Here is a 12560-nt window from a genome sequence, read left to right on the forward strand (position 1 = left end):
AAAAGTGTCATTTTTAATGACACCACTGAATTTCCCGGAGGAACCGCACCCGATGGATTAATAAAGTAAACCCTAATTTAACAGTGTTTAAGTGCTCACCAGTTGGTCTGATGGTGTATGTGGTGTGTAGATACTCTTCGTCAATTCTGCTTCCCAGTTTCTGGGGAAAAACACTCTGGAATTGCTCATGGTTGTGAGGCGGTCGTTCTCCTTCAGCCATTAAGTTCTGGGAGTTGATCTACGACGAGGATACAGAGGCTGTGAGTGCTGCAGGTAAGTGTAATGGGTTTTTATGCATGTAGATATTTGCAGGCAAAGAAAATGAAACATTTGGAAAACTTTACTTGTTTTATGCTAACAGACAACTTCGTTATTAATACGCCTGAAAAAGCAGTCTTTTATGTAACGTTTGTCCGGTGAACATGACGTCACTAAAAGGGGTGGGGACGAGGAGGTAAAAGTGAGCGCCGTCGTCTTTACGCACAGGTGATTTTCAGTCTTGTTTCGCATTGCGTCGTTTGACAAAATGGGAAAGCTTCAGGAGTTTACGATTGCCTTTGAGAAAAACAAAGACGTGTACAGTCCGGGAGAGTCCATCTCTGGAACCGTGGCAGTAAAACTGGACCAACCGCTGCAGTGTAAAGGTAAGAGCCATCTGCGCTCAGCAGGTGGGAAAACGTCGACCGAGAAACGAGGAAGTGAGGTGATTTGGTAACGAGTCGTAATTCCTACACTGTTCCTACACCTGGTTTTAGAAATAACTTCTCCTATTTGAAGATCGCTCAGAGGTTGAAAAGCCATCCTGTGGTTTTCTGTGTTTGTGGTTCTAAAACTTACATATGATTTTTCACTGGCCGTTTACCGCGGTGCAGCTCCACACACTGATTCAATGGGAAATGTTTAACGAGGCCTAATGGGAAATGTGCGTCTGTGTTTTGTAACACTTGGTTCAATGTTTTATCCCAATTTCCCAAACAATCCAAAACAAAAAAAATGACCGTCTTTCATTAAATTACAACAAAATACCTGTAATTTGGACTATGTAAATATTCTGTTTTGATAGTTTATAATGTGTTTAACATGATTCCTAGTTCAACTCCTCAGTCCTACTCAGCTTTATAAGCATGGATTTCTTACTGTTTTTATGTTAATTGTAGTTTAAGTTTAGTTAAAAGTTGAAAGATTAGCTCAGAAAATAAGTTTAATTATACATTATTGCAGCACTGTATTCTATACACCTCACTTTACCTACCCGACATTCATATTCAATCTAAAATGACTAATTAGCCTAACGTGCTTGGCTTTGGTAAAAACTTTGGTGAAAAGTAACTTGAGGAAACCCACACAGGCATCAGTCCCCAAAGAAAAGCACCAGCCAGGATTTTAACATTTTTGTGAGGCGACTGTACTAAATACTCTCACTTTGCTGCCTTATTCCAGTTTTGACTCTGTGTCAAGGCCCCCCCTCCCTGAAGGGACCCTCTAAAGTAATGCACTGGGGTTGAGCAGTGTCTAATTGGTTCTGTTGTTTTATTTATTTTGTAGTGTTGTGTAGTCAGACTGTACATTTTAATCCACTGGAAAACATACTTAAGACTGTCATCAGGAGACCAAAATGAAACTTGAAACAGGAAAAGTGAGTGTCATTGTCCAGATTGCTCTAAAAGCAACATCTCATCCATCTGAATGCACTTATTCTTTCTTCTTATTTGGGATATTTAACATCTCAAACTGTGTCAACAAGGACAATAAAAGGTAACACATTTGAATGCAGATTGCAAGGGAAAGGTTTCTTCTACTCTTTGTCGCTCTCAACCTGCTGAGTGGCTTCTTTGTGTTTTGTTACTTTGAATGCTTGCGAGGCCGCTGGTCTGTTTACATTCCTCTTCAGGTAAAGCTGGTCGGACTGTCAGATCAAGATCTCTTATGCTACATGCTACATGTTACAGTTTGACCGTTTATAATGCTAATGGTATATTGAACTATTTTAAGTACTGTGATGAGACCCGCTGCAATAAAAATCACTGCAATAAAAATTTTAGTTTCACTCACCTCTATTCACTTAAACAGCCAGTTTATTGAAGAACCTACAAACAACTTTTCATATGTTTTGTTCTGTTTTGGGATTTCTTGAGACTGGTAAAGGTTAAAGGTTTTGTTGTTTGTGCTCTTCATTCTGTTCATGTGATGCCATCATTGTAGCAGTGTGTCCCTGGACAACAAAGCAAAGCTTTCTTCTATTGGTGTTAACTCAAATGTGTTACTGAGAACATCTTGTTCTTACATGTTGTCATATTCACAATTTTATTTGGACCACAGACTGTATTGAAAAGATGGATATTCTTACCTTGATGTCAACTATTTAATTTCTGGACAAACATGACCACATTGTAGGTCCTGGACATTATTAGCAGGTATTATTGTTGCTGGTATGTTCTTTCAGAGGTCGATGTCTTTATTTTGAGCATGTGCTGAAACACGTGAAATTTAATTGGCATTCAGTAATAGACACCATAACTCAATTTTACAATTTTAATCACAAAAGCTGAAGCACAAACTTCTTGGTAAGTTATTATTTTAACAAACCATATTACTTGTTAGATCATTTTTCAATCGCGATGGTTCTCCAAAGGCACCAACGGCACAAAACTGCTTAAATAAGTAATGATGTATGAACAAAATAGAAACAAATGTGGCTAACATTGAAGCTGTAAAGCTGGGGTATTTTTTATGTTCATAGAATGTAGGACCTGGATTTTATGTAATGGTTACTTTTGTTTCTGTTAATGAAGGATTACATTAAAACAGTAATAAAGCATTCAGACTAGTTAAATAACATCCAGACTTTGACCAACAGACTGTAGGAACAATACAATGTTGTGGAAGATTTGGCTGCCTTTAACACTTTCCTAATCTGGTGAAAATCTGGTGCAAGCATTTTATGGTTTTCAGTATAAAGTCAAGCTTTCTTTATACTTTTGACCAGTAATTTGTTTTTGGTCTGTTTTTGTTACAAAACATTAGCTGGCTTAAGCGATTTCCCAAATCAAAAAATGCATCCTAAACTCTCCTGAAGGGTGTTTATTACAGGTCTTTTGCACATATTGATGTTGTATAAATCTGGAGCAATATGCCATTAAACAGATCAATAACACACCCTTGAGGAAAAGACTGATTACAAAAAGTGTTTCCTGCTGTGGCTACTACGAATCGTCTGTAGTTAAACTTGTGTATTTTCTTATCTGCAGCTATCAAAGTGAACTGCAATGGTTTCTGCGGCATCACCAATAAGGTCTATGACACAGCATGGATGATGGAGGAGCAGTACTTCAACAGCACGATCTCAGTGGCAGACAAAGGTGTGCTTCCAAATGCTAATTACAACCGTGTGCAAATGTCCAGTGTCCACAAAATACTCCCTTGTGAGATGGTTTGTTGTGATAATTGAGACAAATTTGCAAACGTAACTGGTTCATCTGACAATATGTGAAGATTACAACGTCTCATTCTCCACTGCAGCCTTGAGGCATATCTGACTGTTGGGAAACAACAGGACAACTGTTACTGTTTCCATCGAAGGATTTTATTTGTGCTTTGTGTCCCAAATAGGTACCCTGAAAGAGGGAATGCACACATTTCCCTTCAAGTTTCTCATACCAGGTAGGTGAAGTTGGTGGGATATTTCTGCATGTGTTTATTTTCCCCTTGCATTTCCCAGTCTGTCAGACATGTTCTGGCATGTTGTGAGGATGGGACTGGTTTTCTTTTCCTCCCAAAATGTTAAAAATATCGTCATATTCTGTGATATGATTTACTCTGACATGTTTGACGAGGATTAGTAATGTTGCCACAGCACCTCACTTTCTTGCCACATGTATCGCAAACCGTGTCTTGGCTGTTTGTGGAGGTAAAATACGTCCACACATGACTTTGTTTACGCTCAGCCATGGGTAGTGAGTGCGCACGCCAGGTGCTGCGACACATTTATTCAGCCATATTTCGCACATGACTGTGAAATGTGTAAGAGGAAGTAGTTCCTTCCAATTTAGATAATCCCAATGATATAGCTTCTTTCCACTGTGTTCCTGTTAATGAAAAACTACAAATTTACCCCAAAGTACTAAAATGGTGATATTTTAATATGAGAATCGATTTTAGAGCATAAATTACTGGTATTGGAAGAATCGATATTTCAATATCAATCCGCACACCACTAGTGAAGGGTTATTTCTCATGATGGTTGGGGTGGTTTTAGTTTAACCTCCAGATAAAGTGGTTAAGAGATCAAATTGATTCTTTGTTCACAACCTGCTCAGAAATGTTCCTTTTATTAGCTTTTCTTCTTCTGTTTTTACATTTTTGCCTGACTATTTTTCAGTGTTGTGTTGAAAAACAACAGTGTAGTCATGAGTCTTGTTTGCGTCACTGACATAGGTATGCTGGGCAGCACTGACGCTGTGAGATAAGGTCACTCTAAATCTTTGGCACTATCAGAATTTTGTCCATCAGTAGTGATAAGGCAATTGCAACAGTTCTCGTTTTGGGGCCAGCACAACAGATAATTTGGCCCTTATAGCCATCAGTCATCTTTTCTCTGGAACGGGCCAAAATTGCAGAGCGTACACATGGTGCCATGATGGTGTCTAACTCAGAAGAGACTGGTGTATGCTTTCCACTACCATCCCTGTAATGGTTCCTGTGACGTCAGCAGTATACAGTTTGTTCCACTGACTCATAACAATGCAATCTTTGAGAGAACTCCCTGATTACACCATTAATTGTTATGGACTCTTAAGATAACTGTGCATAAAGATGACGAGACAGTTGAATAATGAGGAAATATTTTAGTATCACCATTTGAAGACTTGTTAATTTTTCATTCAGTGCCAAAACTGTTGCCTGAAATAAAATACTTGACTTCCTTTCTATACATTGTCTTGGTTTGTTTTGGCTGTCGCACAATAGAACAACAACAATAGAACAAGAGCAACAGTGTTTAGTCATTGTGTAGGTGCATGTCTGCAAGATTGCATGCAGACAAGACAGAAGCCCTTTATGTAGTGTAGCTAAGATCACAGAAACTCAGAACCAGTCAAGCCAGTTTTTGTGAATCTGATATGAATCATTCAGCTTGTTTGCTTTCCCTCCTAGAGTGCTGGCAGGTGCCTACGAAGTTTCTTTTTGTTTGTTTGTTTGTTTGTTTCTGTATTTGTCAAGATTTGGAAGGTTAATAAAGAAAAGAGCTCTATACTTTATAAATTAATACCATAGTTCTTTTGGGAAAAGGTGTCAAAACTCAGCAGCTATTTTGGAATTAATCTGAATGGATTTTAGCTTTAAATTCAGTTCAGCGGCTCGGACATAAAAACTCCCTGGATTGTGTCAGTCAAATCCAGCGAAAGCTATTTCAAATGTTTGGTGCCCCAAAATAGGTAGTTAGTTTTTTCCCTGCAAGTTATGCTGCTACCAATATTACTGTTATTACTGTTCATGCGCACAGTATCAGAACTATACAGCTTCATTAAAGTGTTGACAGAAACCATGTCTGTACTACTTTAGGTTATAGACCAAAATACAAACAGAAAGCAGAGTTGGTTACATTTTTACAATGTTTTAAACCACAGCTGTACATGTAGGTTAATTAAACACAGCACAAAGTACAATTACTTTGTTCTGAGGTATCTGTATTTATTCTCACAATGTTTTCTTTTGGTCCCTACATTCTTCAACAAGTCTTTATAGTCTTCATGTTCAATAAGTTTGTTACTTGAGGGTTAACACATTTTAGAGGAGTTACTCAAACATCCCTTCCAGACATTAAAAAGATTTAAATCTAAAATGACAGATCACTAATATTGTGTAATATATCTCCTCTTGGGTACTCTTCACTCTTTCTGCAAAAACTGTAACTCTTTTAAAAACAACTGTAGTTCACACTACTGTATAACTACAAACTAACACAGTTTACTTCTTCCCCGCAGCCACTGCTCCAACGTCTTTTGAAGGCAACTATGGAAGGATCATTTACAGAGTGAGGGCTTTTATTGACACACCACGATTTTCCAAGGACTACACCACAGAGAAAGCTTTCTTCCTGCTAAGCCTTCTGAACCTGAATGAAGTGCCAGATATATGGGTGAGACATTATAGCTGTATGTCTGTATTCAGTCCCTGAATGGTTGGTCCTAAACATTGAGTTAGTCTTCAGAGTTCAAAACAACAGCCAAGTGTTTTTGATCTGGAGCTTGGACCAACCCTAACACTTTGCTGTTTATCAGAAATAGTTCCAATTAATCCACAAACTTTAGATTTTTGGATAACTGGACAAAGAACACAAGAGAACATGCAGATCTTCCTCGCCCCATGGGGCAGATGCAGAGCTGAAAACAATGGGACAAGGAGGAGGTAGAGTCTGATGAAGAGCAGGTGTGCAGTTGAAATGTCAACTAAATGCAATAAATGGGGAATCTAGAGTTCTGCATTTGTGTGAACTTTAATTCTAATCCTTTGAATAACTAGACAAGAAACTGTTTGAGTGTTATTTGCTTTGTTTTGTACTTATTGATTCACCAAATTAATTTAAAGTCAATTATACTATTCAAAGTGTCTTTTGCCATGACCCATATAGGGAACCTGCTCATCTGCAGTGACTCAGCAGTTCAACTACATGTTGATGAAAACTGGCATAATAGTGTTGAGGGCTCAGACGCACATGAAGGGTTACACACCAGGAGAGGTCATTCAGGTGACCGCCAACATCCACAACCAATCTGGGAAGAGCACCGGCAACATGGCAGCCAGTCTGATACAGGTTAGAACTATATCTCCTTAACTCTGGTTTTCTTCTGGTATTAGTTTCTCACATTTAGTGTTATGTTTTTACATTTACAATCCATGTTTTAAACTTATTTTCTGTATCTTCTAAATATGATGGCTGCGTTGATAAACCCAACAGAAGACCACACTTGAGTCTGACACTATAGGAATAATTAAATTTACTATTGCTAGCTACTAGCAGTCCTGCTCGCATTTAGCAGGACTAGCCCTTCTGGCATTTTCTTCTATAAGTTAATTGAATGTCAAAAGTATTTGTTCATCTGTCTTTGCATGCATATGAACTTAACTGACATACCATTCTTAATGAATAGGGTTCTAATATGATGTTGGCCTAGGCTTTGTAGCTATTACAGCTTCAATTCTTCTGGGAAGGCTTTCCACAATGTTTAAAAGTGTGCTTATGAGAATTTTGACCATTCTTCCAGAAGCCTATTAGTGAGCTCACACGCTGACTTTGGGCTGTATTTTGCAGTCACTACACACTGATCACAGTTGCTGACTATCCATAGTCGTATGTTTTCAGAGAATAACCTATGAGACGAAGAAGCCGACCCATGATGTGAGAATAATAGCGGCGGTGGAGGGAGGCGTGGTGAAAGCTGGCAAAGAGGTGGAGTGGAAGGAGCAGATCATTGTTCCTCCCCTGCCTCAGTCCTCCCTCGCTGGCTGTGAGCTTATAAAGATCGAATATTTTGTCAAAGTAGGTTCATATTTCTTCTCTGATACATACTCAGTATTGCTTTGCTTCCTGTCTGAAAAATTATTAGTATGTGCGATACTGTAAGCATGAGGATAGCTGCGAGAACCTATATTATTTGTGTGTGTGTGCACAGTTTAAATGATGATCCCAATGTTTAGCCAAGGTTTTGAATAATCAGGTCAGTGACAATTCCTAGTAATCCCTAAGAGCCAAGAGCTCCCATAGTCTAAAAAAATGTGACTTTGTGCTGATTTAAGCTTTTGACCAACGACAAAGCAGATTTACATCCACTAATATTGAAAAAGAATGAAAATCAGTCTATTCCACCAACCGACAATCTTCTTTTGTTCTGCTGATGAACCAGGTGTGTCTGAAGTCTCCTGATGTCTTGCTGACACTACCCATCCACATTGGGAACGTCTCGTTAGACAAAAAACATCGGCCTTCCAAAAAAGCATCTGCTCCTTCCACTGAGGATACGCCAGCCTCTGACTCAACACTAGACACATCCATTTCTGCCTCCTCGCCCACCTTGCCCCCTCGTCCAGCCCCAAAACCTGCTCCCCGTCTTGCCCCTCCCTCTAGGGGATCCTCCCACAATTCCCCCAGCGCTCCTCCAGCTGATTACCACCCAGGAGCAGAGGGAGGTGCCTTGATGAATGAGGACTCCCAAAACAAGCGGCAGTCTCAACTGGTGTCACCCAATGCATTTAGTTATGCACCAGGCCTCTTTTTTCCTCAAAACCAGCAGCCAGTCGGACCAGCTACAGCACCCAACGGGCCTGAATTTAGTGGGACCACAAGTCTTTACCCCTCTTTGAATGGTACCACTTCAGTGGCGACACCACAGATCCTGCCTCCAGACTACAGCACTTCAGATTATCCAAAAGGTCAGTTGCCACACAATCTACCACTGTTGCTCTAGAAATCAGTAGACTCTACTTTTTAAAAATTTCAGCGATGGTCCAAGCCTCATCGCTGAGTAATTACTCACAGTATCGACTGCAACAACTTTAATGAACCCTTAGTTACTCCTAGAAGTTCCTTAAGTAATAGTTCCTGTAGCTGCTTATTAGACTTTGGACTCGATGCAACACTAATGGTTAAGGCAGGACTCTGACATCCAGTTTTGATTTCTTCTCCTATATCAGCATTGATGTGGAGGTTTCAATAGCAACACTTATGTTTTGGGAGAATACTACAGTGGCTACCTGTGCCGTCATGGCAAGCATAAATAGATGGCTGTATGATGATTTTACCAGCAACCGGTCTGGATATTCTGGGGCCTTCAAAACCTCTTGCTGCAATTTTGAATTTATTGTTCCCTTAATGATTGAAAGACTGGGTAGCAAAGCAGCCCAAACCATGATGATCCATCCACTAGGGCTGGGCGATATGGCCTAAAATTCATTTCGCGATATAATTTGAAGTATGTGCGGTAACGATATATATCACGATATATTCTTTTCTTCTGTATAACGTTTTTTCCGCACTATAAGGCACACTTAAAATCCTTTAATTTTCTCAAAAATCGAGAGTGTGCCTTACGTATGAATTCTGGTTGTGCTTACTGACCTTGAACCGATTTTGGCTGCAGAAATCTGTTAAAATGTTTTAGTACAACTTTGACAATCCATCAAGCAGTGCGGCTTACCAGAGCATTACGGCTGCCGTAGTGAGGAGCTTCGCGGAGTAATCTGGGTCCAAAACTCCGTCCATTTCAGGTCTCAAAGTCAAACTAAGAGTTAAAAACAGTCTAAATTCTTTCATCTTTAATTAAATCATCAACGTTGCTGCTTTATCGGGTGTAACAATTAAGTTTAACATCCATGAAAACAGAATTTATTAAATTTAACGGAGTTAGAAGTTAACAGGAAGTTAGCTCGCTAGTTTACACCTAAACATTTGATACCATGTTCTGACTGAGAGATTTTTGAAACTAATTCAAACGTACAGCTCTGCTACCACTTCCAACATAAATGAAGACAGAAAACTAAACAGCAGTGGCGTTTGCAGGGTTACTGAAGTTGGACTACCTGGTATAATGTTGTGCTACGTGATTGCTAGCGACACAGCTATGTTAGCATAACATAAACACAGTGAAGCTGGAGGATGAACGCCAACTTTTTTTTCCACTCGATAAAAGTTAACGTGAGGGATTCTGGTGGTCAGGGACAAATGCAATCGCATAGCAAGATGCTATACACGGGCCAAACTTCAGTCAGGAGAACAACTGAGATTATTCATCCACAATACAAGGTTAGTTATTAATATACTGCAACAACATGGGAATAGAGCAGCTGCGAGAGAATTCAGCATTAATGAATCAATGTTACGGAAGTGGAGGAAGCGCAGTTTTTGGCTTTCCCCATATTTCAAAAGTGCTTAATCTCTTTGCTGTGACTGTCTGCATAATTTGCAGATGATAATGGTTTTAGCCGCTGCGATGCTTTCGACCAAAACAGGCGCAGCTTGATGACATCATCAACATGCGCTATCGCGATAGAGCGATATAGACAAAATCTCTATCGTTGGCCAAATTTATATCGTTTCTATCGTATATCACCCACCCCTACCCTCCACCATGCTTCATATTATGTCATAGTCTGTAGGAATGTTTTGTGCCTTTGTGCAGTATGGCAGCTAGTTTAAAATCTCAATCTGCATGGAATTCTTTGGAACAGGAATTAATGTTGGTGGAATGCAATGGCTTACTGATTGTAAAGTACCATCAGCTCATTCCTGTTCACCAGAAACAACAGGGTCTCATGAACCCCAACTTAGTTCAGTAAAAGTTTCTGGTGTGATACAGTCACTGCAAGGTGTTAGTGGTGTTGCTCAGCAATCCCAGGGTTGTGGCTCTTTGCAGAATCAACGCAGCTCTTCCCCACAGCAGTACTCTTAAGGAAATTAATAGAAGGAGATTGATTGGCTCTACAAATTCACATATAGGAAAGTCCATAAAGTCTAGTTACCCAACTAGCTTCATGCTGTGAAAATAGGTGCAGTAATTTGATCCATCAGGAGAACCACAGCTACTAATGTGGTCCAAACAAGAGTGTATCTGATTGAACAAAGTCAACTGGAATACAAGGACCTAGCTCATACTGCTTGTTTTGTGGCAATATATATAAAGTGTGGTATTTAACAGTGTTTAAATATTAACCAGTTGGTTTGATGGTGTGTGTTTCAGAGGCTCCTCCTTCTTACAACGCGAGCTGCAACACATGAGATGGACGAAGAAGAAGAAACCGGGAACGACTAACAATTAACTGATATGTTGAGGTGAAGTTCATGTGTAATGTTGCCGCCTTTCTAATATAAGAGTCCTGCCATTTTTAAAAAGTTTAAAAAAAGAAAGAAAGACATTCACAATACACATGAAACCTGGTGTATCCTGGTGTAATGAGGGGGTTTTTACTTTACGCTTTTAGAAATCATTTTTTTGATAAAGTGATCAAAAGTGGCTGCCCGGTGAACAAGTGTCTTCAGTTATCAAAGGAGGAATCCTTTCTGCAGCAAGTCGCCACCAAAAACCAGATTTGATATGCTTTTAGCACGTTGAAGGAAAGGAGAGAAGCTACATTTTACTTGGTTGTACACTATTTAGTTTTAAATTGTGGGTTATTAAAAATGCCTTAAATAGCATCTGTGATGTCCTGTTAGTTTTTTATAATATGATATAATATAATATAATATAATAATATAATTGAAAACAAGTCCAGAATTGAATTAGCTTGATGTTATTCCAAATTTAAACTGTAGGATTTGAAATGAAACGATGTCGCCTTATCTTCTTGAAATGCTTTGTTTAGAAAGTGTTTTGTTTTGTTTTAATATGCTTTTAATCAGTTTGCAGATTTGTGATGGTGTTAAACGAGCACGGTTCCTTTTGTAAGCCGTCTACATGTAGCTCTGTGAGGACATGATATGGTGGAGTTTAACCAGATCTCCATCTGTTATTTACTTTCATGTCTTGTGCTGTAGGACGTAAAAGTAAATGACCAATAGGGTTGTGTATTCCTTCTTTTTCACTACTGCATGTATGTCACTACATTATATGTTGGTTCTGTATGTGCCTTTTAGTTGTTCCACGATAAGGCAGGTGTGACCTGATGCTATATTTGGGCTTCATAATGAATAACACTTTTGATTTGTCTTCATATTTCTTTGTTGAATCACTTGAGCATGCTGAAAGCCCATTTATTTATTGTTCCAACCTCCAACTACTGTTTGGATTCTAATAAACCTGTGAAACCCATAAACTGTATCGTACTTAAGACTCAAGCATTTTTTTAAGACCCATTTTAAAGGAATGCAGTTACACCAACCGGTCATTTTCACCCACCACTTGCTAACTTGCCTATATTCCTGCTAAAAGCCTGACAGAGTCCATCTGTATGTTTTTTGCCTAAGTGCAGCGTAGAGTTTGAGGCAGAATGAGCATGTCCCAATGCTTTTTGTTTTTGTTATCACTGGCTGCCAAAAACCTGAAGTTTCATGTGCCACTGAAGGGTTTTTTTTGTTTGTTTGTTTGTTTCATGATTCTTAATATACAGCGGTGTGAAAAAGTGTTTGTCCCCTTACTGATATTTTTATGTATGTTTGTCACATTTACATATTTCAGATCATTAAACACATTTAGTTTCAATTTAGCTCAGTGGGTGAGCAGGTGACCAGGTCTGATCCGAGGCCCCCAAAATAAATAAATAAATCGAAATAAAACACGTGAACCCAAAATGCAGTTTTCAAATGAATTAACATTAAGTTGGAAAAATCGAAACCAACATGACCCTGTGTGCCCCCTAAACTGCAATAACTGGCAATGAGTCTTTTTGGCCACTCCAGTCTTTATTTGGTTTTTGTTGAGCCGTTCAGAGGTGGACTCGCTGGTGTGTTTTGGATCATTGTTCTGCTGTTTAAAAAAAAAAACAACAAAAAAACCAAGTGTGGTTCAGCTTGAGGTTACGAACCAGATGTTTTTTTCTTTGTTATCTTTGTCTAATATTTACATTCGTTTAAT

The 12560-nt window shown here is 39.0% G+C and overlaps 1 protein-coding gene across 1 annotated transcript; it reads left to right on the plus strand.

Moving 5' to 3' along the window:
* The first annotated feature begins 453 nt into the window (after positions 1-453).
* Positions 454-11792, plus strand: arrdc1a (arrestin domain containing 1a). Its single transcript, XM_087848648.1, has 8 exons — positions 454-644; positions 3249-3359; positions 3610-3660; positions 5982-6136; positions 6629-6811; positions 7361-7537; positions 7902-8427; positions 10731-11792. Exons 1-8 carry the CDS (start codon positions 527-529, stop codon positions 10766-10768), a joined length of 1359 nt encoding a protein of 452 aa, XP_087704774.1. The 5' UTR covers positions 454-526; the 3' UTR covers positions 10769-11792.
* Positions 11793-12560: the final 768 nt, after the last annotated feature.

Source organism: Neolamprologus brichardi, chromosome 12 (assembly GCF_056152115.1).
Source record: "Neolamprologus brichardi isolate AB-2024 chromosome 12, ASM5615211v1, whole genome shotgun sequence".
NCBI classification, from domain to species: domain Eukaryota; kingdom Metazoa; phylum Chordata; class Actinopteri; order Cichliformes; family Cichlidae; genus Neolamprologus; species Neolamprologus brichardi.

What these genes read in the sequence shown, in the direction of transcription:
- arrdc1a (XM_087848648.1), top strand. Translation starts at nt 527, where the DNA reads ATGGGAAAGCTTCAGGAGTTTACGATTGCCTTTGAGAAAAACAAAGAC. An exon ending in ATGAAGTGCCAGATATATGG is followed by an intron (nt 6,137 to 6,628) that starts GTGAGACATTAT and finishes TGACCCATATAG; the next exon opens with GGAACCTGCTCATCTGCAGT. An exon ending in AGATCGAATATTTTGTCAAA is followed by an intron (nt 7,538 to 7,901) that starts GTAGGTTCATAT and finishes CTGATGAACCAG; the next exon opens with GTGTGTCTGAAGTCTCCTGA.